This window comes from Halichoeres trimaculatus, unplaced genomic scaffold (assembly GCF_033239565.1).
Source record: "Halichoeres trimaculatus isolate MK-OKI-2021-1 unplaced genomic scaffold, fHalTri1.1 fHalTri1_scaffold_17, whole genome shotgun sequence".
Lineage (NCBI taxonomy): Eukaryota > Metazoa > Chordata > Actinopteri > Labriformes > Labridae > Halichoeres > Halichoeres trimaculatus.
The window spans coordinates 8421018-8446394 of NW_027437195.1; the positions used below are offsets into that span (position 1 = coordinate 8421018).

Here is a 25377-nt window from a genome sequence, read left to right on the forward strand (position 1 = left end):
ACACTGACACCTTTAATAACCCCATATGGGGGGCGGTTGCATTAGTGTGCACCTATTTGAATTTGTGTGTAAGTGGTCTCATCGTAATGCCGACTGTGAGGTGAGTAGCTCTGTGGAAAGAGACACATGACACAAAGAAACTGACAAAGTCAAATTTTCTTTACATACAGCAACAAATCATGCAGACTATCACGTTAAAGAGACTTTGCATCATCAGTAAAACACTGTACTGCCATCAAACTTATTTCTAGACCCTTTTTCTGTAGCTTTTTAAAGATCCTTTCATGTACTACAATTATTGTGTCAATAACCGTCAGAGAGTCACTGAATGGAGGAAGTACAGATGTGCCCTTTCACCACACCTTAGACAACAACGGAACTTGAGACACCATGCAAAGAGGATTCACTGTTTACCAGTTGGCAAGCACAGGGTGTCTGATTTGTGTTGTTAACCAACAGCCACCCCAGCTCCTCGCTCCTCTTCCAGGCTTAATTCGGGGACATCGAGGTCAAAAGCTTGCCAGCAGATCTGTTAACACATCCTCATTTCCTGTTCCTGTTTTTCACACCTTTATTATAAGTCACTGCAAACATCCTGACAATCAGTTAGTATCAAGAATACTCAAATTATACCTCTTTTGACGTGGGGGGTAAATTCCAGCAGATAATCACAGGGTTATCGTCCAGTTTTCAGTCAGCAGTGTCATTTTGGTTTTGTTGTATCATTAAAAAAAGAGCTACAGTAAAAAAAAATGTAAAAAATTGTTGTAAGATTTAGACTCCTTGAGTTTTAACAAGCTGAACTCTGTCCTTTTGTTTTTCTTTATTTTCTAACTCTGTGGTATCTAACCTTTAAAATCTCCTAACGATCTGTCTGACAACTTGTTTTCCATTTAAACTGATGATTAGTAATGCTTTCATTCTCTGCTGTTATTTCATGTATTAATCACACATTTTATTTTGACTGATGATTAAATACTTTCTGATCATCAATTGATGCACTACAAAAACTGAAATCTAATCTGTCTTATTTTTAGCAAAAATATTGTATTAGACCTAATTTGGGCCACACTTACCCGAAGTGTCCAGAAAAAGGTTGATTTCAAGATACTACAAGACAAAACTGACCCCTGCATTGCTTGTAAAGAGTAGAAAAAATATATCTGCACACGGGACAAGAAAAAGTTAGCATGTTTAGTTTCTTGTATTAAGACAAATTTTTAACAAGGCAAACTTTTCTTAGCCCATTGGTTTATCTTTTTACTCACTATAAGCAATTCAAACATTTTTTTTTTTTTTTAGATTTTGATATCTCGAAATAAGATATTTTTGTGGACAGAAATATTAGACATAATTACTTGCTTAGATTCCAGTTTTTGCACTGTGTATTCAGTTTTTTCCCCACATTTATGAGATACCCTATGGTGTGTTTTATTGCTCAGTATTCTAAATTGATTTTTAAATACTGAACCATAGAACATGTCATCGTGATGGAGCTCACGCCGTATCATTTCCGGACATTTACATGACTGTAAACACAACTTTCTGTTGCACAACAGTTGTGAGCTGACACTTTTGGTCTAGATAAGGAACAAGAACAGATGAGCTGTTGCATAAATCCTTCCTTGTAACTGATATCACAACTCTTTGTTAGAGGGTTAAAGAAAGTGTACAGTAACTCTTTACATCTATGCACCCTGTAGAGAACCAGATGAAATCCAGGCAAGACATTAAGATAACATAAAAATGTGCAAGGTGACTCAAAACTTACAACAATGAAGCCTCAAAAGCACAAAAAGAGGCACATTATTACCAAAACAGGTCCCAAACAAACTAAAAAAGACCTAAAATAACCTTAAAAAGATGTGAAAATACTGCATAGAAGCACAAAGTTGAACCTGGTAATGTACAGTATGTTGGTGTTTCCTTGATGATCATATAAAACCTGCAGGGAATCTGTGAAAGGTGTAGCTGGCCTGAGAAACAAACCTGTGTCAGGAAATCCCAGAGTCTAAAGAGGATCAGGCCATCACAAATATGATATCGTTGCTTTTTTTCTGTAGATACACAACTAATATGTTTACAAAGTAAACATGAGACACGGAAATCTAATTTTACCTCACAAATCTGATGTTTAGATGCAAACACTGCTGTGTCTGAGACTCTCATGCACTGATCATACAGTGAGATGTCTGATATGGATCCCGTTACCATGTGAGAGCACAAGAATTATACTTCTGGCAGGAAAAAGTCAGTGTGCCATTTGCTGAGACTGAATTAGCACTGTCCTCTGTCAGCTGTGAGTCAGGGACGCATTTGTCTAATGAACAGGATCAGATGAGACGCTCTGCAACGAGTTGGGCAGGTGGGAGGGTTGGAGAGAGGATGAAAGAAGAGGGAAGGGGATGCCCCGCAAATCCTCACATCCGGAGAGGAGAATGTCAAAAGAAACAAGAGACGAGCACAGGCTGTGTGTTCTGCTGTGTCTTTGTGTGTGTGTGATGAAAAGAAAGGTGCTCAGGGTGTTTGACAGTGTATGTATGTTACTACCAATGCATACTAACATCTGCTTCTCTGGATGTGTTTGTAACTTTCCTTCAAGTCATAAAGAGGCTGTGAGGAGTTTCTAAGTGACCTTGAAAAAGTCTCACTTCTAGATATATGCCTGGTTCTAATCCACACTTAACAATGAGATTATCAGCACCAATATTACAGGTTACAGGTTATTTGAAAATGCTACTTTTTAGCTCACCAATCGGGTTGAGCAGGACCAGCACGTCTAAGACTCAATAGCAACACCAAGCTGGCTGAAGAAGTTTAGAAGTTAGAAGAGAGATTAGTGTTTTTCTCTGCTGAAAACGATTTCTGTGATTAATTTTGTAGTGGTGGTGGACACTGGACATAGAAAAAGGACAGAGGAGCAGGAGAAAGATAAACAGGAGAGTGATACAGCCCCAGCTAAAGGCTAACACAGGGGCTTAGTTGTTTGTGCTAATGTCCATTCCAACCCACAGTCAGCAGTTATTCTGCAGTGGTCTGTTCAAACTTGAGAGTCCATCAGTAAAATGAAAAGTGAGGTTACCTTAGCTCTGCTTGGTAGATGACTGGCAGGATATAACCAGGATTCACTAACATTACACATTACAGTCGTCTGAGACGTCGGAGCACTGGACTGCTGATAGCACTACATATAGCCGGCTACTACAATATTTTCTTGCTGTCAGGTAAAAAGTTGTCTTGAACAAAGGAAATTTGTTTCGGTCCGATCTCCATTTAATTCCAAAACAAACATACGCCATGCTTAAAGTTATTTGCGCCAGTGTGCGCAGACTGAGACTGTGAGGCAGTCCAATAAAAACAGATCCTCCTTATTGCATCTTTAACCATATTAGACAGCTTTGTCTATTTATCTTCTTAAACATGCAACATGTAACCATGGTGCCAGCTTAGCTATTAAGGAGAGTTCAACTTGTTTCAAAGGAAGCATTTAAAGGACTAGTTCCTCTTTTTTGGTGTAGGGTTGTTTGAGATACCTGCAAAATCTGAGTTCATGACACACAGGTGATGCCAGCTCAGCTCCTTTGTTGAGTTTGTTATTTCAGCTCTGTCCTCCTCCAGCTGGCTTCTTTCCAGAGGGGCAGAGCTATTAAAAAAAAATAAACCAAACACATAATCATTATAATATAATTCAACCTCAGTCACACCTCTGGGATTTCAACCCGTCCATTTAGGAAGCAGCACAGATTTTAATCAGTTTCACCTGCGGCTGTGCAAATGGAACAGACAACAGGTGGATATGAGAGACAAATACAAATACCAAGACAACCCCACAGACCATTTCTCTGCCCTCTTCTTTTCTGGCTTGGTTTTGGTCAATTTGGCATCTTTCCAGTTCCCTTGCCGCTAGAGGAGGGCGGTGCACTGTGGCAAGCCACAGATGTCTTTTGTGCAAGGAGGAACAGGGGAAGCACTGCCAGAGACCTACAAAATGGTCTCCAGCAGGCCACTCGTGCGTTGGTTTTGCTCAAACTGTGAAAAACACACTCTGCAAGGGTGGTACTCCATGTGCTATCCAGAGGTACCCTGACTGCCATTAGGTACCAGGATAAAATCCTCAGACCCACTGCGTTTATTGACCCATTGATCCTCAGACCATTGCGTTGCTAGGCGCTGCCCTGTTGGTTGTGGAGGCCTATTGCAGCAGCTCTCTCTACTTTGTCCGTTTCTTTTTAATTTTTTGTCTCTTTTTCGTCATCTTTGTATTGGGAGTGGGTCATTACTTTATATGGTTCATTTGTTGGTCATGGACATCGAACTGTTTTTGTCTTCAGTGATATTTTTATTACTTTTGCTCCTGTGTTTGTCTGGAGCCATGGCCACATTGTTTACATGTGAAATCAGCTGTTAGCAGCCTGTAGCACGTCAATGCTAACTGGTGTAAGGCCTGATGTTTCCCCACAAAGTAAGGATAAGGAGGTGAGGACGACGTACTGGTTCACAGGTGTGAGCTAAGAAGTGATGACATTGACCTGTTCTTCCATCCATCGTTGTTGGGAACGTAAGATCTATCTCCAACAAGATGGACAAGCTAGCTGTGCTAACCCAGCAACAGAGGGAATACCAGTGGGAAGAGTAGCATCATGCTATTCACAGACATGGCTAACAGATCTAACATCAGACACCAACGCCACATTGGAAGAGCTTCACCTGCTGTGGGCAGACAGGATCCAGGAGACAGAGACTGAACAGACTGCTGAAGAAGCTCAGTCCTGGACCCTGTGGAGGTGGAGACTGGCTGAACTGGAGAATGATGGACAAGCTGTCATCATCTATTTTCTTATGGATCTTTTTGAACTTTGTATACACTTTCTTACTTTTGTTTTCTTGATTGCTGCTTTGAACCCTGAATCTCACCCAAGGATAAATAATTTTCTATTCTATTTGCTGGTAGTGGGCCCTGGGTTCCTCCTGATGCAGGACAATGCAAGACATCATGAGGCTGGAATGTGCCAGTAGCTCCTGAATGACAAAGATAGTGATGCAATGGACTGGCATGAATCTAATCGGGCACCTCTGGGACATCACACCTCCTTCCATCCACCAATGCCACGTTGCACCACAGACTTTCCAGGAGCCGATTGATGCCCTGATCCAGGCCCGGGTCTGTGTTGTTGTATTCTCAATATATTCCACTGTGTAATGAACAAAGTTTTTCTACAGGAATGTTTCATCGATTGAGATCTAGGATGTGTTGTTTAAGTTTTCCCTTTATTTTTTGTACAGTGTACATCATACAACCCCGATTGAACAAGAACTATCCCTTTAAGGAGTAAACATAGTCAGTAGCATTGTCGGGCAGAGTCTACTTTGACCTGAATGTGATGTAAAGTATTCATAGAAACACTCTGAGTCACCTGCCAGGCAATTTACAACATCTTTCCAAGACGAGAGCGTACAAAATCCCAGGCTAGCCTTGGCCAGCTTTCACTGTCAGCTTCACTGAAAGGAAAGTTTTAGGGGAACCCAAAGTAGAAAGTACATCTGCCTCCTGGACCGAACCTGGTCTTCACGAGAAGGATTGTAAGGCTCCTCCTCCTGCACTACTTTAGGGGCTTATTGTACCTGTAAGTCAGCCTGAGAACACTGTGTAGTAGGGCAAGATGGGATTCTGAGTGTTTGTATCTCTAAATATCAAACTATTCCTTTCAAGGTGAAGCTCTTAACTGCTGATGTGCTTACAGAAACAAGGACACAGGCTGTTACTAGGCGTTTAATCCTATTCCTAATTATCTAAATGTGGCCTGTAGTTGTAAAAGCTGGAGCTATTTTAGGAACAGTATGTCCAGGAGTCTCAAATAGATGGTTTGTGTTGCTCTCAGCCTGAGTCGTCCTTCTTTTCACTCAGGTAGAACAAGGTGAGGCTAAATTTAGTAGTGATGCTAGCTGAAAGCTGCTGGGGTTTAGGGTTTCCAGGGCACTGTGACAGATTTAAGAACCTGGTCTGAAACAAGCAGCCCTACAAACATCTTCTTGCTCACATGCAAGAGTGGAAGGTGATTTCCTTAATGACAGCGTATTATTTATAGTCAGTGTGACCTCTATAGATATTCTGTGGTGTACACAGTTGACTCAGAGCTATTTGGGTTACTTAAATAAGGAGGTTTGGAAGAAGGATGTTGTGAAAACTTCTCGGAAATACAGAAGGAAGTCTTTGCAACATTTCTTTGTTTGTAAAGGCAACCTAAAATGTTGAAACATGATCAGTTTTAGAGGTGAAAACTGCATTCAAACACAAAGAGACTAGTAGGATTTGAAAAGAAAGAGGAAGAACAGAATCCTCCTCTTCCTCCTTCACATTAAACAGGGAACCGAGATAATCACATGAATCTGACAGTTGTTCTGTGGCTTCATGCAAAGTGCTCATCTTAAGCATCCACCAGTTTATCAAAGCTATGTGCTACGGTGCAGAAAGCCCACAGCTTCTTATTGTAATACACAGAAAATCTGTGTCCAAAGAAAATTTGATCCATAAACAAAGTTAAAACCCTTAGATGATTTAAAGTATCAGTAATAAAGGAGGCTGGACACAGCATTGTGTTTATACTCTCTCCTGTGGATTGTGTCTTTGGATTATCTGGAGCTGTAGTCATGAGAGCAGGTTAATACAGACTCTGTGAGCTCTCACTGCAGCATCTGAGTTTAGGCAAGTTTCCAACCCTATAATTGGCTGAGCCGATTGTTCGCTCGTGCTGAAGCAACACTTTAATTTGGGCAAACTTAGTTAATGGAAAGTGTCTACCTGAGCCAAAATGGCTGAAAGGTCCCATATTCTGCTCCTTTTCTGCAGTTTAATACGGATCATTGATGTCTTCATGAAATGGTAGTAACATGTTTTGGTCCAAAAAGCCAATAAATCAAGCACAGCAGCATTGTTTCCAGCCTCTCATAGCCCCTCTGTTCAGAACGGTTTGATTTAGTGGGTGTGACTTTCATATGTAAATGAGCCACTGCTGATACCGCCCTGCTATTCTGCGTCACTGAGAGCGGCGCCATGAGCTCCGAGTGCACAATGTTTAGAAAAAAGTGAAGCTCGTTTACCATAACATTACAGGCTAAAACAACAGGCTAACCGCAGCTAAAGTTAGCATCCCGAAGCTAACACAGAGACAGGGGGGACACTGAGGAAAAGCTCTTCCATCTGCTCCACAGCACACAGCATTTAAAATACTCACATTTCCAGGGTCTGAGGTTTGTTGGTGGATGGTTGGTAATGCGCCTGGATTCAGGACCAGTCTATTCACTAGCCCTCTGTTGTACCGTCCAAAGTTGGAAAAGCTGTGAAGTGACTAGCACAAACATTACTGAGTGTAGCTGGTTCATTTCCTTGATAAATGAACTCTAGCCACTTAGTCTTCTTCAGAGATGGGAAGCTTGTGCGTGGAACTATGTGTCTGTTTACACTCAAAAACAAAGCAGTGATGGCTCTTCAGCTTTGGCATTCTGGTTCGGGGGTATCTGCTCCAGTGGACCAATCAGGTCAGACTTGCTCCTGATTGGTCAAAAAAGAGACTTGCTGACGTCAGCAAATCCCCAAAATCCAAACAGCTCGTTTTAGGTCAGGATTTTACATTCACAAGCACTACTAAGTACAGGTTTTGTCATTAAATATCACATTTTGTGGGCTGGGAGGAAAGCCAAAAACCCACGATTTTCACTAAAAGACTTAATAAAGGGATTTTTGCATAATATGGGACCTTAAAAATTGCACATTATTATATTTTTATTACCCAAGCTTTTTGAGGTGAATGAGTTACTCTCAGACTTCAAATAAATCCAGAGCCTTTCTGATACCAAAAGCGTTGGGTCAAACATTAAATAGTATCACCATGTACAAAAAATATGATGCATGACATGACAAAAGCATTTGGCTCATGGTTATCTTTTTATTCTGAAGAAACTGCAACAGAAGTGTCCTGGAAAGGCAGGTCAGCCTGTATTAAGAAACTTTGTTTTCATCCAGCTGAAGTCTGCTCCCTTTTGGTCACTCCTGTATCAGTTCTACTTTCTTTGCCGTCTACACAGTCACTGATTGAGGGGAATCCAACCCTCTGCTCCATCCACTTGGCAATACTAAGCAGCTTCTTCTCTTGGAGTGCAGGACTGATGAGCTGTAAGCCGATGGGAAGGCATCGTCTTGATAAAGCTGTTGGCACAGACACAGCTGGGAGGCCTGGGGACAAGAAGATGAGAGCTGAGTGGGGGTTATGGTAGAGGTAATGATTAGGATGTTGAGGTTAATTAATTTAGAGACTGATTAAAGGCAGGAGAAAGTTTAACCGAGTGTAAACGCACTCTTCAAAGCTCTGCGTTAAACTTTAATCTTATGTTAAAGAGAGAATCAGCTTCTCTCTCAAACACTTCCTCTTTGACTCTCAATGTGAAAGTACCTTTGTTACGAGCGGAAGTGAAGGATTCATTGACTTTTCTGGGTTAAAGGTTTTCAGTCAAGGCTGTTGGTAGTATGTGTGTGCATCCAAGCATTACAAATACACAACTTCCTGTACCAGCCCACGTTTTATACATGCATGAGTCGTTTGTAGGTTTCTCTCTCTACCTGCCATGTTGACGGGCTGGGTGAAGACATCTTCTTGAGCGCTGCGCGTTCGGTTGTCTTCCTGCATGAAGTCGGAGTAGCATGCGGCATCAGTGAGAGTGGTGGGCGTCAGCAGGATGTCAACACCTGAGCCGAATACACGCTTGAAATCATCAGCAATCAGTCGACGGACTCGCTGAGCTTTCACAAAGTAGTGCTGGTAGTTCCTGGAAAAAAGGGGACCACGAGATAACACAAGTTGGCGTTCATAAGACAACTTAACCATAAAACTTAAAAGGTTTAATCACTGAAGAGCAGACTGACGAGATATATGCAGGAAAGTGTTTGACTGGCTTTGCACTTTATCTTACTTTTTAAGAAGGAAGTAGTTCCCTGACAGAATCCTCCCCCTCACCACGTCGTTGAATCCCTCATGTCTGGTTGAAGCATACATGGCCTCAGTCGAGCTGTCCACAGCACTACGATGGCCTGAGCAAACATGGATGAAACTTCACATTTTGTCTCTTCTTATCAAGAAGTCAACCCAACAACAAAGATGACACGGTTGCGACTATGATCATTAAAATGATGATTTGCAAACCACAACAGTCTTGAATTGAACAAGAATATGTCACTTTTAATGGTGTATGTTATCAATCAGACCCATCATTTTGTCAGAATTTGTGCCTAAGTGTAAAAGTGGAACTCCCTTTACCGTACTCTAGGCCGTCAAAGCGTGCCATGTTGGATGCCACCTCAGCGTGACACAGGACGTGGTAGCACACAATGGAGTACTGAGTGTGTGGGAGTGACACTTGTTCCACCCGAGCCCCCGCCCTCTCAAACATGTCAGTAACACGACTCCACTGAGCCAGCGTCTCGTCAGACAGCCCCGGAGCATGGTACTCCTGAGACACATTCAGAGACAGAAAAGAGTAAGAAAAACCAAAGCTACACTCTGAGATGTTTCAAATCGAAATACTTTTATTGCTGAGGCTGAAACACCAAACGAAATTAAAGGTTTGTCTATCGGGCTGAACTCACCTTTGGGATGCCTACACGGATGTTCCTGACATCAAAGTCTTCAGAAAGCTCAGTCAGTGATGGAGGAGCAGGAATTGTTGTTGAGTCTCTGACATCTTGGCCTTGGAGAACACCTGTGAGTGCCAACAAATTCTCAGGTTAGCTTCAACGTTTGAATCAAATGCACAATAATCTAGGGCTGTTTTATCAAAACATGTAGTGTTATCTCACTTTGAACGTCTTGAAAAAGTAATTGTTACCATTTTTAATTCCTGAATCATCAAATATTCATAGTTTTCTTTTATTGTTTGCTCTCACTGTTGTAGGTCATGTCTGTATATGTCATAGCCGATTACACTTGTAATGATGAATAAAGTGAAACCAACAGCAGGCTAAATGTGTTGTGCTATTTTAGACAATATGGTAAACGACTTGTTAAAAAAAACTGATTCAGTGGGTTGACTCAAGGTCAAAAACCACAGTGTTTTTTATTGTGATTTTTTTGTTGTTGTTTTGACTTTGAAACACAGAGGATAAAGCTTGACCTCAGTAAAGGAGGAACAGTGGTGGAAAGGATGGCTAGTAATCTCAGACTTTAAGATTAATATTTTTTTTATTTATCAATTTAGTAACCCTTTGAGGGAGAGCTAAAAAAAAAGGGCAAATGTGTTGTTTCCTACCCAAGACAATAGCAGCATCGCTAACACTGCGTGTCATAATGCCTGGGACGTCCATGGAGTTGACCAGTGGGATGAGACCGTGTCTGGACAGCAGACCGTAAGTGGGCTTCAGGGCTACGACCCCACACAACGCTCCAGGATTACGAGTAGAGCCGCCTGTGTCTGAACCCAAAGCTCTGCCAAGTAACCATGGAAACAGCTGATTAAGAGTGGTTTACATCAACATTACATCCTAACCAGTAAAAACACAAGTGAATGTTTCCCCTCACAGGTAGCTGGTGAGAGAAGCAACGGCTGCAGCACTTCCCCCTGAACTTCCTCCAGTGACGGTCCAGTTTGAGTCCAGTGCTGCGTCTGTTTTCTCTCCGTAAGGAGCCGCATAACTCCAGGGGTTTCTCACCGGGCCGAAGGCTCCATCAGTACTGCCTGCACTGTGAACAATGAAATTATAAGAATCAAACCGTGAAGGAATGAACTCTGGGTGTGTGTCTGTAGGTTTTCACGGGTATAACAGTAGAAGTAAATGACATTAATAAACATGCATCAAAACAGAAGGAAGTTCTATAAAAACTAGATTTTTCAACAAGCTAACCTCTTTTACTGACAAAAAATTCTGCTCAAAATTTTCCTAACCTGTGTTTTCCACTGCTTAAGTACTAAACAGGCCAATGTAACTGAATCTACTGACACTGGTATCAACAAACCTACCCCATAGCAAACTCATCCATGTTGGTCTTTCCCACAAGAACAGCTCCTTGGTCAAAGAGCTTCTGAACCACTGTGGCATTGTAGGGTGGAGTATAGTCTGTGAACACAGTAACATCGGGTTATCATTCCTGGATTGGCACAGGGCAGAATATACAAACATGAGTGTTGTCATTCTGTGACTGACCTTTCAGCATCCTGGAGGCACATGTCGTCTTAATATTTTCTGTGCAGAAGTTGTCTTTGACTGCAAACGGGATTCCATCCAGAGGACCTTTAGGCTTACCTGAACAGAAACAAGATGAGAATGTCACTGTCATGACTCTGTAAAGATGATGAACAGAAACACTCACTTCAACACACCTTGTAGAAGTCTGGTTTCGGCCTCTTGAGCCTGCTTCAGTGCCAGCTCCTCAGTCACAGTGATGTAGGCGTTAAGGTGCTGTGTTTTCTTGATGCGATGCAGACACTTCCTGCACAGTTCTGTTGGGGAGATTTTTCCCTCCCTGAGAGCTCGAGACACCTTCAGGTGACAATAAGAAACAAATCAGGTAGCATGAAAGTCTATTACTCAGAAGCACAAAAGCCATGTTTGACTGAAGTGTCCCAGTTTGACAGTGAGTGGGCACAACACAGGGACCTGAAACTGGAACAACTAAACAGATTTCAGATTTTCTTCAACAGAAAGAAGTCTATCGACGTTGGTAAATTCAACCCTTTTTGTTCAGTATCTTACAGAACATTCACTCTTTATTCCAAAGGACATTTTACCTTTCCCTTAACCATCAGAGTTTGTCATGCTTTGTTTTCATTATTTTTTTTTTTTAACTCAATATAGGTTTTGAAACGCGAGACAGCTGCAAGTTGTGGCTCAGCAGCTTAACTGCAAAGAACAGGCGAGACCTCCAATAAGTGGTGAGAGTAGCAATGCAGGACCACACAACCCCCTCTTAGTGACATTAATGCTGGTAGACTACACAGGAAAGCCACATGGTCACAACCTATTTCCCACTCCCCTCTAGAAAAAGGTAACAGATATTCAAATCACACAAAAACAAAAAACAGCCTTCAAGACAGTGCTCACCCCTCTCAGATATAAATCCACCAAGACTGGTTTGTACAATAGAAAGCATCTGTAATCTTTTTTTGTATTGTGTGATTTTACCTTATTGTTGACCATTTTTACCTGCTGCTACTGTAAAGAAACACTTAACAGTCTTTCCTTGTTCTCAACAATGACAATAAAGAGCTAATCAATAACCAAAAGTTTGTCCTTGAAATTCACATACGTAAACAAAAATGTTGTTTTGCTAAAATATGGAAAAAATTTGCTTCCAAAAGTTTGTCGTCTTTAAAGTGAAGAAATTAATCAACAAAATCTATCATTTATGACCTCCAAAGGCTGTCAATTCATCAAAAAAGTAGGTTATTTGACTCTTCTTATTGTCAACAGGCCCTGACAGGGAACTTGAAAAGACAGATTATCACTTTAACATGAATACTTTATTTCTTCTAGATAAAGTTGCAAGAAAAGTATGTGAACCCTCTAGAATTACCTGGATTTCTGCATAAATCAGTCAAAATCGAGGCTTTTAGAGACACTTTTATAACCCTTTCCAGTTTTATGCAAGTGAACCCCCCCTCATCTTGCAAGAGCCCCTTTGAGCGAGGCATGGTACACATCAAGCAATGTTTCTTGAGAATAGAAAACTCAAATCTGGTGTGTGTTTTTTATAGGGCGGGGCAGTTTTAACGAACACCTTGAATCGATTCATCATTACGAGGGGATCCCCTCGTATGGATTGGACTTCAGGTTAGCTGGCTCCAGACCCAATTAGCTCTTTAGATGTCATTCGCCACACCCTGTACTGTTGATTTTTATATGCAGTGTTCAATAAAAACATCAAAACATATAACTTTTGGTGTGTTATTAGTTTTATCAGACTGTGTGTTGTATATTGTTGTGACTCATATGAAGAACAGATCGCATTTTATGACCAAATTGTGCAGAGATCCAGGTATTTCAAGGGTTTTCAACTTTTTTTTTGCCACTGTACATTAATGTACAGTGGCAAAAAGTACATGTTAAGTATAATAGTTTTTTTATAAGATACAACATTTTTGTATCTTACAAAATACTAGTATCTAATTGTACTCTGAGCTTACATAAATGCAAACAGGCGTGTTTCGTTGGCAGCCTCGTGCTAGACAATTGAGCTGTTTATCCACCGTCAGAGATTAGGCAAAGTATTGTAGCATACTGTATTTCGAATACAGCTAATGTGAATCATTCGCTTAAACATCAAACATAAATGAACCAGCTCATCAAAAAAGCACAAAGACACAAGCACAGGTAAATTTAGAAAATTGCTACTAACCTCTCTTATTGTCAGTCCGAGCATCTTTCGTGTTGTTTAGTTACATCCTTCAACATTAAAAACAACCTTTGACAAGTGTGTGGCACAAGCAGGCTACCATGTTTGTTTCGGTAATCACTGTCCAACAGCAACTGCTGTGATTGGACAATAGCTAAGAAACCAGCACTCTCATTGGTGGAGAGGCTGTCGCATATACCAGACGCGGAAGAGGCATGTTACAGAAGAAGACCTTGATTAAACCGTCCTAAATTATTATTTTTTGCATTCGCTGAACGAAATAGTTGGATTTTTAGGCATAGGAGGAAAAGCCTCTGACAAGACGGTGCTCCTGGCTTTCAAATGAGTCATATAAGTAATAGTTGAATGCTGTTCGTCTGTTTGACTGCGAAATTACTCATTTGGATTAACCTTATTTAAGCATTTAAGAGTTGTAAAATGAGTACTGTTAGACATTTCATGAATAAAAGGTGCGTGTTTCACCTTAGTAAAGTGAAGACAACTCTGCTGTGGATGGACAAACAGAGGAGACTGTTTAGTACAACCAAAGCCAGCAATACTGTCATGTCTGCCTGGGTCATCGATAGATATGGATCCAATGACGTGCTAAGGTATACCAGAAATGCCAGCTTTCCCGACTACAGATATCCCTTAACGGGTATTATCAAGGTGGTTGCTGCAGGGCTGAACCCAATCGACATCAGCATGAGAGGTGAGTGTCTCAGAATCTGAACGAGCTTTGTTAAGTGGTCACACATGCAGCAGTACCGTACATTTTATAAGAGAACACTAACATTGTTAATGATGTCCAGCACGATGGATAAAGAGTGCATATAAATCTCAGCATACATTAAAGTTCCTTTGTTTGCACCATTTAATGTAAAAGTATCAAATGCCAGCTTGAGCTGTATCACTGCATCAAAACTGAGTAAAGCCTGCTACCCAGGCAAATGCACACATGCTGAAAGAGAGTATTTGATGGTAACACAAAATGTTTCTCATTCATCCTTTTCGATTCTGATATTGTCAACGCATATGTTGCTTCAAAGATGAACTTAGGATCATTTGCACTGCCCAAATGTACATAGATGTGTAATTTCCCTCTGATTCACAATTAAAGCATGCACCAATCTGACTTTGTAAGTCCCGATACCAACACTAATACCTGGGATCAGGAATTGGCTGATATTGGTACCGACTGCTGAAACGATTCCTTGAATGATTCGAGGTACTTGATTACAAAAATTTCTCGAGTAATTTTCTCCGCCTCGAGGAATCGTTTAATTTTAAAAAAGATCAAAGAGTGGTATTTCAAATAGAGCTGAGGCCATATTAAGAGAGTTTTCAGACCCCTCAAGTTTCCTCTTATACAAAATAGCAACTAGCAACAAATCTAGCTTCTTTTCTGGGGTTTGGAGACTAATGGGTCATTCTATGAAACAGGTGCCATTTGAGTCCGCAACATTTGATGAGATGTACAAGGCACAAAAAATGTGTCAAAGTGGGTTTACAGATTTTGGAGCTACCAAAGCAAGTGCTCTTATTGACATGCTGTATCAGAAAATTCTATTTCTTAAAGAGAAAAATTTTCATTTAAAAAATAACTACTCTTTAACTAAACAAAAATGTATTTTATCCGATCACTCGATTAATCAATGGGATTTTCAGTAGAATACTCAAATACTAAAATATTCGATAGCTGCAGCCCTACTAAGAACCGTGCAACTTTCGGCTTCTCTAACTTTGTAAACCAACATGAAATAAACTTTTTATCTAAATTGACTGTATTTTATTTTAATGAGATTATAAATGTGTGGTTAGTGAATTTCCAAAACCAATAGGAATCACATTATAACTGTTAACCTCAGAAGTGGATACATGAGGACTCAAACTGGCACATACTGAAAGATGATGTCATATTTTTTTTAGTAAAACTAGCATGAACTACCCCATAACTGCTTAGTGGTTTCCCTTTCTTCATCCTGTTTTAGCTCTGCCATGCAATTATTTACAGACCTTCCAGAAAAGTACAGAACTGGATTGAATAGATTGGTACTATCGATTGTCCCTTCCTTGCCGATATCTGATCAAACTATTGGAGTTTATATTGGTCGGGTACCGGATACCAGGATCAGAGTGGTGCATCCGTAGTTCAGGTAGGTCAGCTGCACAAACATTTTCTGAACGCAAAATCAGAAATTCACTGAATGTCAGAAAAATATGAACACTCAAAAATACTAAAATATTTAAAATGAAAAATAGATAAATAAATTCTATAAAATCACACTGCTTACATCTGTATCTGGCCATGAATCCAGAGTTGGTTTAACTGGTGTCTTATTTGTTAAAAAGCAGTTATGTGCACTGGTTTCCTGGCATGAGGTTGATGCAACACAACTGATAAACATCTGCCACTGAATTGTGTTGGTACAGTGCACATTTTGCTGAATGGCCAGTGTCTGTCGGGCATAGAGTGATTTGGAAGTTTAACTGACATATTGGTGTATCTAAACTACTGAATAATAAGATTTTTAAAAAGTCTCCTGGTGTTTAGTGATATTTTATACCTTAAGTCTTTCTTTTCTGTGGTGCTTAATATATTCAGTGTTTTTAATGTATGTCTCATGAATCAAATAGATACTTGGTAGTCAAGCAAAAGACTGAGTAGTTTGATATTTTTTGTGGGTACAAGTCTCTTGAAATGAATCATGCAGCCACTCATCCATCTCCCACTCAAACAGTGCCTGTTTTACTTCTCTGTGTTCTTGAAGGAAGTGGGTTTAGTGGGGGTGGGTTATAAGGGGAGAGTGCTGTTGTAGTTTTTACATTAAATGGAAATTTTACTGTACCTGGATCGCATTTGTTGCTTATTCAGGGGGATTATTCAGTCGCTGTGCTATATACAAGCTCTTAGTGGTGGGACAAGTTTACAACATTTCTTCATCCAAATTTATTTAATGAATAGCACATGTAGAGTTCCTTTTTAGAATAGAATAGAATAGAATAGAAAAGATAATAAATACTTAAGTTATCCCCGAAGGGGAATTTAGAGTTACAGCAGCAATCCATGAAAGTATATAGTGCAGAAATTCAAAGAATATAGAATAATATAATCAGCGTTAACTTGAAAAAAAAAAAAAGAGTCCATCGGAGACGACAACTTTGCTGACTTTACTGAGCTGACCTACTTCACCAGTTCGTTCAGTCTCACTCCCCATATCCTATCTACTCACAGTGGGTGAAATCCTTCAATGTGGTGTCATGTCCAGTGTTAGCTCCATCACCAGATCAAGAGAAGTGATGTACTTGAAGTTAAACTAAGAATTTGTTTCATACAGTCAGGATGTCTATAGTTAGTCTCATTGAAGTTACACTTTCTCGACTGCCGTGTTTCCCTGCTATAAATCTGTAAACTTTTTTTAATCAGAAACTCTGATCTTCCTGTCAGGCGGTTATGGAGTTTCATCTATGTCAATGCAGAGAGATCCTCTGAACATCAACCAGAGGGGCAGCGAGTTCCCCCTCATCCTGGGACGGGATTTTTCAGGGATCATCATGGAGTGTCCTCTGAGTAACCCAGATTTCAAAGTGGGGGATGAGGTAAATAAATAATATACCTTTACCAAGATAGAGTGGTCTGTGTCACACAAGGCTTAAGTTTGGCAGGAATCCTATGATGAGATGCATAAAATGGTAGAATGATTACCCAAACAATATCACACGAAAGGGAGTGCTGCTGTGCTTAATATCAGCACTGGTGTGGTTCGGTTGTAGGCACGAGGACCGCAGATAACAGGACTTTTTCATGGCTGACATCGGGCTCTGTCTGAAGCCAGCTGATACTACATGGTATATGAAATGGATACAAAGAGCTTTGAATACAAATACTATTGACACAAATGTTAACATAAGATATTGCACTGACCAAAATAACAGCAGTTTAGATCAAGTTAAAATTAAAAACTGGGATTTGCTAGATTTGAATAAAAATGGGTATTTACAATGAGAATATAAAATTTAATGTACATATTTACAGGATTCTGAAAAAAAATCTAAATAAGTACAGTAATAATAAATCTAAAAAGTGTCCATTTAAATGTGGGGATGGGTGGATAGGAGGCACAATTGTCCAATTGAGATTAGGTGGGCTGTTGATGGTTGGCCGATTTGATGGTGGTGGTGTGGTGTTATTTGGTGTTTGTTCAGATCATAAAGCTGTTTATTTACTGACATTAATGGTAAAGAAAAACATAAAATCCTGACATTTAGAAAGATCAAAATGTCCATTTTTGCTGCATTTGATATTATTATTGTCAAAACCTATCATCACAGTTGTAGCAAATAAAACTCTCATGATCAACCAATCAGTTGATCAACTGCTTCTTTGGTGAAAAATATTATATATATTTTTTTAACTTTTTTTTTTTAGTTCATTAGAAATAACTTTTATTTTTTGTGAATTGCTAAATCATGGCAAACTCGAAACACTCCACAGTAGAAAAGCTTTTCCAAAGCCGGGATTCAGAATGACGCTCCATATTAATTCAGTTTGCATATCAGAATAAAACACTGCTATTTGTATTTATCAATGTAGACTATTAAATGAACTAAAAAACAATGATTTACGTACGTGCTGTCTCACTCTACAAACAACAGTTGAAGTTAAGCTATGACATGGCATTGCTGTCGACAGATGTGATATTCTAGAGAAAAATGCAACCTTGATGCATCACTACACTAAATAAGAAAGGATAGTCACATTTTATGGATAAGATCAGATACATGATGATGTATGATCAGATACATGATGATGTATGAAAAATTGATTTTAATGATTTCAATGACGAAAAAAGCAGGCATTTGAAGTAAGTCATTGTTTTGATTAATCTCTAACGCTTGTCAGGTTTTTTTTTATTTATTCATATTTACTCTTTCATTTATGATTTTGAGTAACAGTTTTCAGTACTTTTTCATCTGCTTCTTGATTTTTGAGATCACCTAAAAAACATATCACAAGTGAACAAAAGTGTTTTCCTTCAGTGATTGCTGTGTGTCTGTGTGTCTTCTTCAGGTGTGGGCAGCTGTCTCACCTTACAAACAGGGCTCCCTGGCTGAGTTTGTGATGATGGCTATGGTGGAGGTATTTTTCTTACAATACATTAAACTACTGCTTGTGTTGAGGTTGAGGGGAGGCAGCACATTTTGTTTGTCAACTAACTTTTTCAGGACTTTCTCAGTGATGAATTGGTTAGATGTAAAAATAAGTAGAAGAGGCTATTGTGCTAATTTTTAGGCCTTGTTTTGTTATTTTAATTCCTCTGCTGTAGCTTTGCAGCATTTACAGCTCCAAAAACTCTTTACTTATCTTATCTTGTTTCAGCTTTTGTCTGATTTAGCAACTTTGTCTTTAAGGCCCCTTAAGCATTCCAGAACCAGGCAGTCTAGAAGCCTCCTCCACTGATGCCATGTTTCCAAGTTGTCTATAAATGATAGCAATGTAGTATAGATGTAAGTTCCTCTTACAACACAGACAACTGCCGTTATCAGACGTGATGTAGATCATTTCTCCTCATGAATCAGCCATGGCTATAATGCTGGCTTTAATGAGGGTGTGTTACTTTTCTTCGGTGTGATCATTGTGAATGTGTGTTGTTTTCAGCTTTCACCCAAACCAAAGTCTATCAGCCACGCTGAAGCAGCTTCCATCCCCTTTGTGGGATGCACCGCCTGGCGTGCACTCGTTGAGACCGGGGGTCTCAATGAGTTCAACTCTGCCAACAAACGGTGAGGGAACATGGACAGACAGTGTAACACCATCACACACAGATACACACAGCTTCTGCTTAATCCCTGTCCACCCTTCCAGAGGAAGCTCTGTCTTTGATGTAGCCAATTATTTCCCTCCATCCAAGCTTAGCCCCCCGTTAGCCTGCCCTGCTCCCTAATGAGCCTCAGGGTGCTCCGCTGCTCGGCCAGCCACTCAGATGCTCCCTCACACTGTTGTGAAGTTGACACCCTAAAGCCCGGAGTTCATCTGACATGAATCCTAATGAGGCAGAATCTGCTAGAGGAGTGTGGAGAACATTGTCGACACATTCATTTTTTAAACGTCTGCTGTTTCTCTGCCTCTGCAGGATTCTCATCATCGGAGGATCTGGGGGAGTGGGAACATTTGCTATACAGGTACCAAGGTCCTTCTGTTACACATCTGCCTACCCTGAGCACAAAATATCTGATGACAGAGGTCTAAACATAGGCACAAGTGCTGATCATGAAACACATGGAGGTGTTTAGGCTGTGTCACACTCCGCCTCATGTCTTACCTTCTGACCTGAGTTGTGTAGCTCACTTTCATTTCACCTGACTCTTTCATTTTTGAGCAGCTGATGAAGGCCTGGGGAGCCCATGTTACTGTTACCTGCTCCCAGAATGCCGAGCGGTTCCTCAGGGACCTGGGGGCGGACCATGTGGTGGATTACACTGCTGGGCCTGTTGAGGAGCCTCTCAGGGATCTGGAGAAGTACGAGTCACCCTCACATGATGTACACACCTCCACAGATATTCCACATTAAAGTCTGTGCCTAGTTGTATCGCACTGTATGTGTCAGTGACCTTCCCTTGTTACCATGGCGACAAATTCCCTCCTGCTGCAGTCAGCTCATTAGTGCAGCAAAGTCTTGCTCGCCTTTTGTCCATGTCTACAGCTACATGTTGTCTTTTCCATTTACTGTGTTTTCAGTTTTCAAAGAACAAAGACTTTTTGTTTATTTATTTATTTTTTGGCTTGTGTGTTAAATCCCCCCCCTTCACTTCCAGGTTCGACCTGATCCTGGATAACATTGGGGGAGACACGGAGCGATGGGCTTTGGGGCTGCTCAAGCCGTGGAAAGGAGCCAAGTACATCACTCTTATATCACCATTCTTCGAGAACACAGACCAGCTGGGTATCCCTGACGGCATGCTGCAAAACTTCGCTACGGTGTTTTACAAAGTTGTCAAGGTACATTCCTGATGGAAAAACAGAAAAAAACATGTGCAGGCAGGAAACTATGATTTGGTGCGTATTTACCAAAAAATAAATGCTCTAAAGGGCAACTCTGTTCATGTAAAAGCATCAAGAAAAGATGCTATGTTACATAGCAACCATAGACCAAACCAAATTTGTCTTAAAATCAGCATATGTGCATGTAATTAGTGGCTTTTTTTCCCCCAGTTTCTGTGAAATCTCCTCATGGACTCATCTTTTCATATTAAATGAGAAGCTGCTTTAATGATCATATAAAAAATAAAAAAATATCGTCTTGATTTGAATATATGAATATTGTCTGATTAAATTTACCTGAAAAAATCAGAAAAAACTTTTATTTCAAGATATGAGTCAAAAATAACATCTTAAAAAAAAAAGCCATTTTGAAAAAAAACGATGTAAACAAGAAACTATACAAGTACACGTGCATACATCATTAAAAGCAGTTCAGGCGTTCGTTTTTGCTTTTCAATAAGTTGATGCTAGACATTTTCTAGAAAATATCAGTTAAAAAAAGTTTGGGGCTGTCTTTTCAGTACAGTTGATGTTACGGTTGCACAGAGCCTATGACTGCACAGATGCCGTACATACAGCCAGTGGTGATATAGTCAAACACACACACACACACACACACACACACACACACACACACACACACACACACACACACACACACACACACACACACACACACACACACACGGCCCTGGAGCTCAGTGAATTAAGAATAAGACGCATCCTGTTCGGGTACCCGGTGTGGTGAACATCATGCCGAGTGGAGCTTGTGCGCAGTGCATTTGTGGCCTGTGTGTGGGTGCGCGTGTGTGTGTGTTTCACATCCGTGCACCGCCATCACCACTTTTTTCCACACAAGTGAGATCAAACAGGAACGTTAAGATGTTTAAATGAAGAAACACCTTTTGTCCTTCCTGATTTGTTGACAGTTGGCATCCTAAACTGAACCTTTGTTCCTTTTTTAATTCTCATGTTGGTTTAGGGTTTTTTTACAGGTTGTGAAATGAGAGGAAGTGCAGGTATATGTTTGTGTCATGAGACAGTTACAACAAGAAATTTAGGACTGAGAAAAAAAAAATAGCCAATCGAGTAATTACAGTTTAGATATTAAGCATAAAATGTATAAATTGTAAACAAAATTCACTGACACATTTGACAACTCTTTGTCATGTGGTCTAAAGTTCAAGCGTCTTGTGTCGACCCTCTGTTCAGTAGGCACTAAGACACCTGAAAGGATGAGGAAACCAAGTGATGCTGAGTCTGACTTTCTCTCTGCTTTCCAGTAAGTCAGGTCTTTCTCGTGAATTTGAAGCAGAATAAAGAGGATGTTTGGTGGGTTAGACATGGGACTGTCCCAGAACAGCTTACCCTTACTTGTTTTTTTCCTGCATGACTGTCAGACTGTGGGGTTAGTCCTCGGGGCTGACAGAGAGAGGAGCAAGGGCAGCTTAATGTCACTGTAGAACTGTTTGTCTTCTTTTTGTTCACCTTTGTGTTCTTTCCCTCTGTGATAACAACATAACAAGCTCTTCTACAGGAGTAACTGCTCCTCTATGGTATCTCCTCTCATGAGGACTCACACTGGTCCTGCTGTCAGTGCAAAGCTGAAAAGTCAGCAAACAAAAACAGCCTTTCTCAACTTCCTGTTGTTAAGAGGCAGGTTTGGTTTTTACCCACAGTGCTGGTGATGTCCTGAAACTCGTCTGTTGGCTGTTTGCTACCCAGATTAAAAGTTGAGAAAGGGCTTTTTTTGTGTCCAGACTTTTTTAACCTTTGCACAGCCTTGTTAAGCAGCGTACCTCTATAGTTCGAAGTCTGAGGGTGCTCTTTGATTTTTTTCCGAGTGTCATGGCAAAAATGTGAGTCAGATTAATCAGACAGATGCAGCAGAGGTGTTTGATTCTAGCTGCTGACACTATGTGTCAGAGTCTTTACGGAAATGTACTGCAAAGTAAAGTGACAGCACCTCTGAGTTAGAAAATGAGAGGGATTTACCTCATGTTACAGTCTGAAAGAAAAAAAAACACATCTTAGTGTGTCGTCATTTCTCCTTTACTCAAACCTTGAATTTTTTCAGTGACAGGAAAAGCAGAGCGCCGACAGCTGGCCTGGTCATCACAGTAACCTTTTTTTATACATACTGTCTGAGTTACTCCTTGCACAAAAACACAAACACGTATGCACTTGACATCAAAAGAGGAAATCTTACCCAGTTGTGAAAGGCTGAGAGAAAAATGGGCTGAGTATTTCCACCCAATTGTCTGAGTGTTGAGATACTCTTTAGTTGAGTCATATGAGCTGTTGGTGTGCACATATACAGCATATTTATGTATTGTATATTAGGGGCGAGTATTGGCAAGAATCTCACAATACGATATGCATCACAATACTTGGGTCACAATGCAATAATATCATGATATCACAATGTTGTGATATATTGTAATATTCAGCAGTTAACTACTCGACTGAAAATAACTTTTATTGTGTTTGAAATAATGAAAGTCAGTGCTTCATACAAACTCTTAACATGAAAACATAAAGTGTGTCAAGTTTGTCATTAAACTACTGTGTCGTTGAACTAATGTTGCAAATAAATTGTTGGGTGAAATATGTGGTCAGGATAAATGTCACTTAGTGATTAAATAATCTAACATTGTTTAAAACATGACTATGATTTTTATTTTATCAGTCTACTACACTATAAAAATTAAACTTAAAATGATTTTAAACTAACTGACCCAAGAATAGAGAGAAAACATTGATGTTTACAACATCAAAACCCACATCATCTAGTTTAGGAATAAAATATTTTGTATTCTTTGGGATTAGATTTATTATACAGTTTATGAGCAACATACAGTGGAGTAGCTCTTCGGCGCCACATAGGATGATGTTGTCACATATTGGCACAGTGTCATCATTGTGCGGGCCAAGTCTGGTTATATCTACATGTTGTTGTGTGAAGCCAGTAACAGGAGTGATAAAAAACATACTTTGTTTTATTTTTAATGCTCAGCAGTAATGTGATCTGTCCAGTATGTCTTATGTTTTAGCTTCCTTCCTCAGACCTTACTGACCTTACTGTTCCTGTCTGTTTTTTTTTACAGCACTTAGCCAATGGAGTTCACTACCGCTGGGGATTCTTCCAAAGCGATCGTATTGCACTGGATATAATAGGGGATATGGTGGATGCAGGAGAGGTATAACATAAGGTGTATTCTCTAAACTGCTCAAAAATCACATCAGGTCACCTTAACCTCTGTCCTCACCCTTCATCCTTCTGCTCTCCGTCAGATCCGGCCTGTGGTGGACGAGACCTTCAGCTTCTCTCAGGTTCCTCAGGCCTTTGAGAAGCTGGAGAAGGGTCACGCTCGAGGAAAGACTGTGGTCCAGGTCAGCGAAGACTGATAGCACTGACTCCAAGAGAGGCTCTGTGCAATTATTGCACAAATGTACAACAAAATGGGTGAAAGTATTACTGGAGTTTAGGGCTCTAGCTTCGCAAATAAGGTAGAAGAATTACTGTTGATGTAGTATCCGGTGCGTCATGATGTGAGTTTTGTAGCTTTTCCCCATTGTACCACAGATTCTAAAGAATACATTGAAACATTTACCTGTTTTAAGTTGCTTCATTTAGGAAAATAAACAAGCTTAGGTCAAGAAATTAATAACTCAAACCCCTCAACGTTAAAATAAGCAAAAACAACACTGCAAAAGGTGAATTTCAAGCGTTTATGTCTTAAGTTATTGTTAACATTTTTATTATTAGACTTATTTTGAGCCACATCAACCTGAACAATGTTGTTAAAAGTCAAGAATTACTTGATTTGCTTGAACTAAAAAGGACTAAAAAATTCTGAGTAAGAGGTAAAGTGTTTTTTGTTTTTTTTTGTTTTTTTTAAATGGAACAGAATGTCTTAAAAAACATTGACTACCATTTCTTACCTCATTTTATAATACTCTTTACAAGGAAATCAGGTGGCATTTTTGTCTTTCAATATCTGAAAATAAAACATTTTGTGGAATTTTTCAGGCAAATGTGGCTCATGGTAAGTCTTTTAAGCATTTTTTTTAACATAAAATAAGACATAAATGCTTGCTAAACTCAGTTTTTGCAGTGCAACAGCTATCAGGTACACAGAGCTGCCAGTATTTCTGGCTAAAAGAAAAAAAATCCTCTCATCATTTCTAACACAACAGGTGTCTAACATTTTCTATCTCCATTAGTGTAAATTTTGGAGGTGATCTGGATCATTGTCTGCATCCAGGATTTTTTTAAAGGGTTCTGCAAAACAATACAAGACAAGGTCACGATAACTTATGTACAAAATATGTACTGGGTCATCATCATTTTCAACACTGACAAATTATGGTACAAACCTGCAACTAACACCAAATTGTAGCAGACAGTCTGCTGAAAGGGAGTATAACATTTAAGTAGGACTAAAGTGTTGGTGACAATCACAATATGCTTGGTGGAGGTCTGTGCTGTCCGACTGCTTTTCTAGTTTTAATAACACAAAATTTTTTTACTGTGGTAAAGCTTAAAAGGAGGTATCATCAGTCCATGAGTCACTCTGATAATCTGATTGCTTCACTTCAGTTTTTGTTTGTACAAAGATCTGAATGAGTCAGTTTGATTTATACAAAAATGGAATTTGGAGGTATTTTGAGCTTAAACATTTTTATGAGTCTGCAACAGCCCCATGACACAGCTTGTCTATATCACACTTTGGTATTTCTATACTGATCCTGCTTTTGTGTGATGTTGGTACCTCAGTGAGTGATTCCACTTTCAACCATGAAAAGGTAAATATACAGTGAGAGCTTCACACACACACTGTTCCACCTTGCCTGTTCAGAGTGATCTCACCTGTGTGTCACCTTTGTTTCCTGTCACACCTCTGAGTCCTGACAGGGTTAAGTATAAAAACAGCTCAGAAAACATAAAAAAGCCAC

At 39.9% G+C, this 25377-nt stretch overlaps 2 protein-coding genes across 2 annotated transcripts; one reads left to right on the plus strand and one right to left on the minus strand.

The window, feature by feature from the left end:
- Nucleotides 1–7902: 7902 nt before the first annotated feature.
- Nucleotides 7903–13514, minus strand: qrsl1 (glutaminyl-tRNA amidotransferase subunit QRSL1). Its single transcript, XM_074691334.1, has 11 exons — nt 13380–13514; nt 11365–11524; nt 11189–11287; nt 11005–11101; nt 10566–10727; nt 10297–10472; nt 9638–9750; nt 9309–9501; nt 8965–9082; nt 8615–8820; nt 7903–8230 (listed from the first exon to the last, which is right to left on the minus strand). The coding sequence occupies exons 1-11, from the start codon at nt 13401–13403 to the stop codon at nt 8013–8015; spliced, it is 1566 nt and encodes a 521-aa protein (XP_074547435.1). The 5' UTR covers nt 13404–13514; the 3' UTR covers nt 7903–8012.
- A 70-nt stretch (nt 13515–13584) lies between these two features.
- Nucleotides 13585–25374, plus strand: rtn4ip1 (reticulon 4 interacting protein 1). Its single transcript, XM_074691335.1, has 9 exons — nt 13585–14088; nt 16825–16976; nt 18448–18516; nt 19036–19160; nt 19511–19559; nt 19760–19896; nt 20193–20376; nt 23526–23618; nt 23713–25374. The coding sequence occupies exons 1-9, from the start codon at nt 13815–13817 to the stop codon at nt 23824–23826; spliced, it is 1197 nt and encodes a 398-aa protein (XP_074547436.1). The 5' UTR covers nt 13585–13814; the 3' UTR covers nt 23827–25374.
- The last annotated feature ends 3 nt before the right edge of the window (nt 25375–25377 follow it).

Excerpts from the sequence above, each read along its gene's own strand:
- qrsl1 (XM_074691334.1), bottom strand. The coding sequence starts at position 13,403 with ATGCTCGGACTGACAATAAGAGAG. Across the intron at positions 11,102-11,188 it reads TGCCTCCAGGATGCTGAAAG|ACTATACTCCACCCTACAAT; the intron begins GTCAGTCACAGA and ends CTGTGTTCACAG. Across the intron at positions 9,751-10,296 it reads CGATGCTGCTATTGTCTTGG|GTGTTCTCCAAGGCCAAGAT; the intron begins GTAGGAAACAAC and ends TGGCACTCACAG.
- rtn4ip1 (XM_074691335.1), top strand. The coding sequence starts at position 13,815 with ATGAGTACTGTTAGACATTTCATGAATAAAAGGTGCGTGTTTCACCTT. Across the intron at positions 18,517-19,035 it reads TGATGATGGCTATGGTGGAG|CTTTCACCCAAACCAAAGTC; the intron begins GTATTTTTCTTA and ends TGTTGTTTTCAG. Across the intron at positions 23,619-23,712 it reads ATATGGTGGATGCAGGAGAG|ATCCGGCCTGTGGTGGACGA; the intron begins GTATAACATAAG and ends GCTCTCCGTCAG.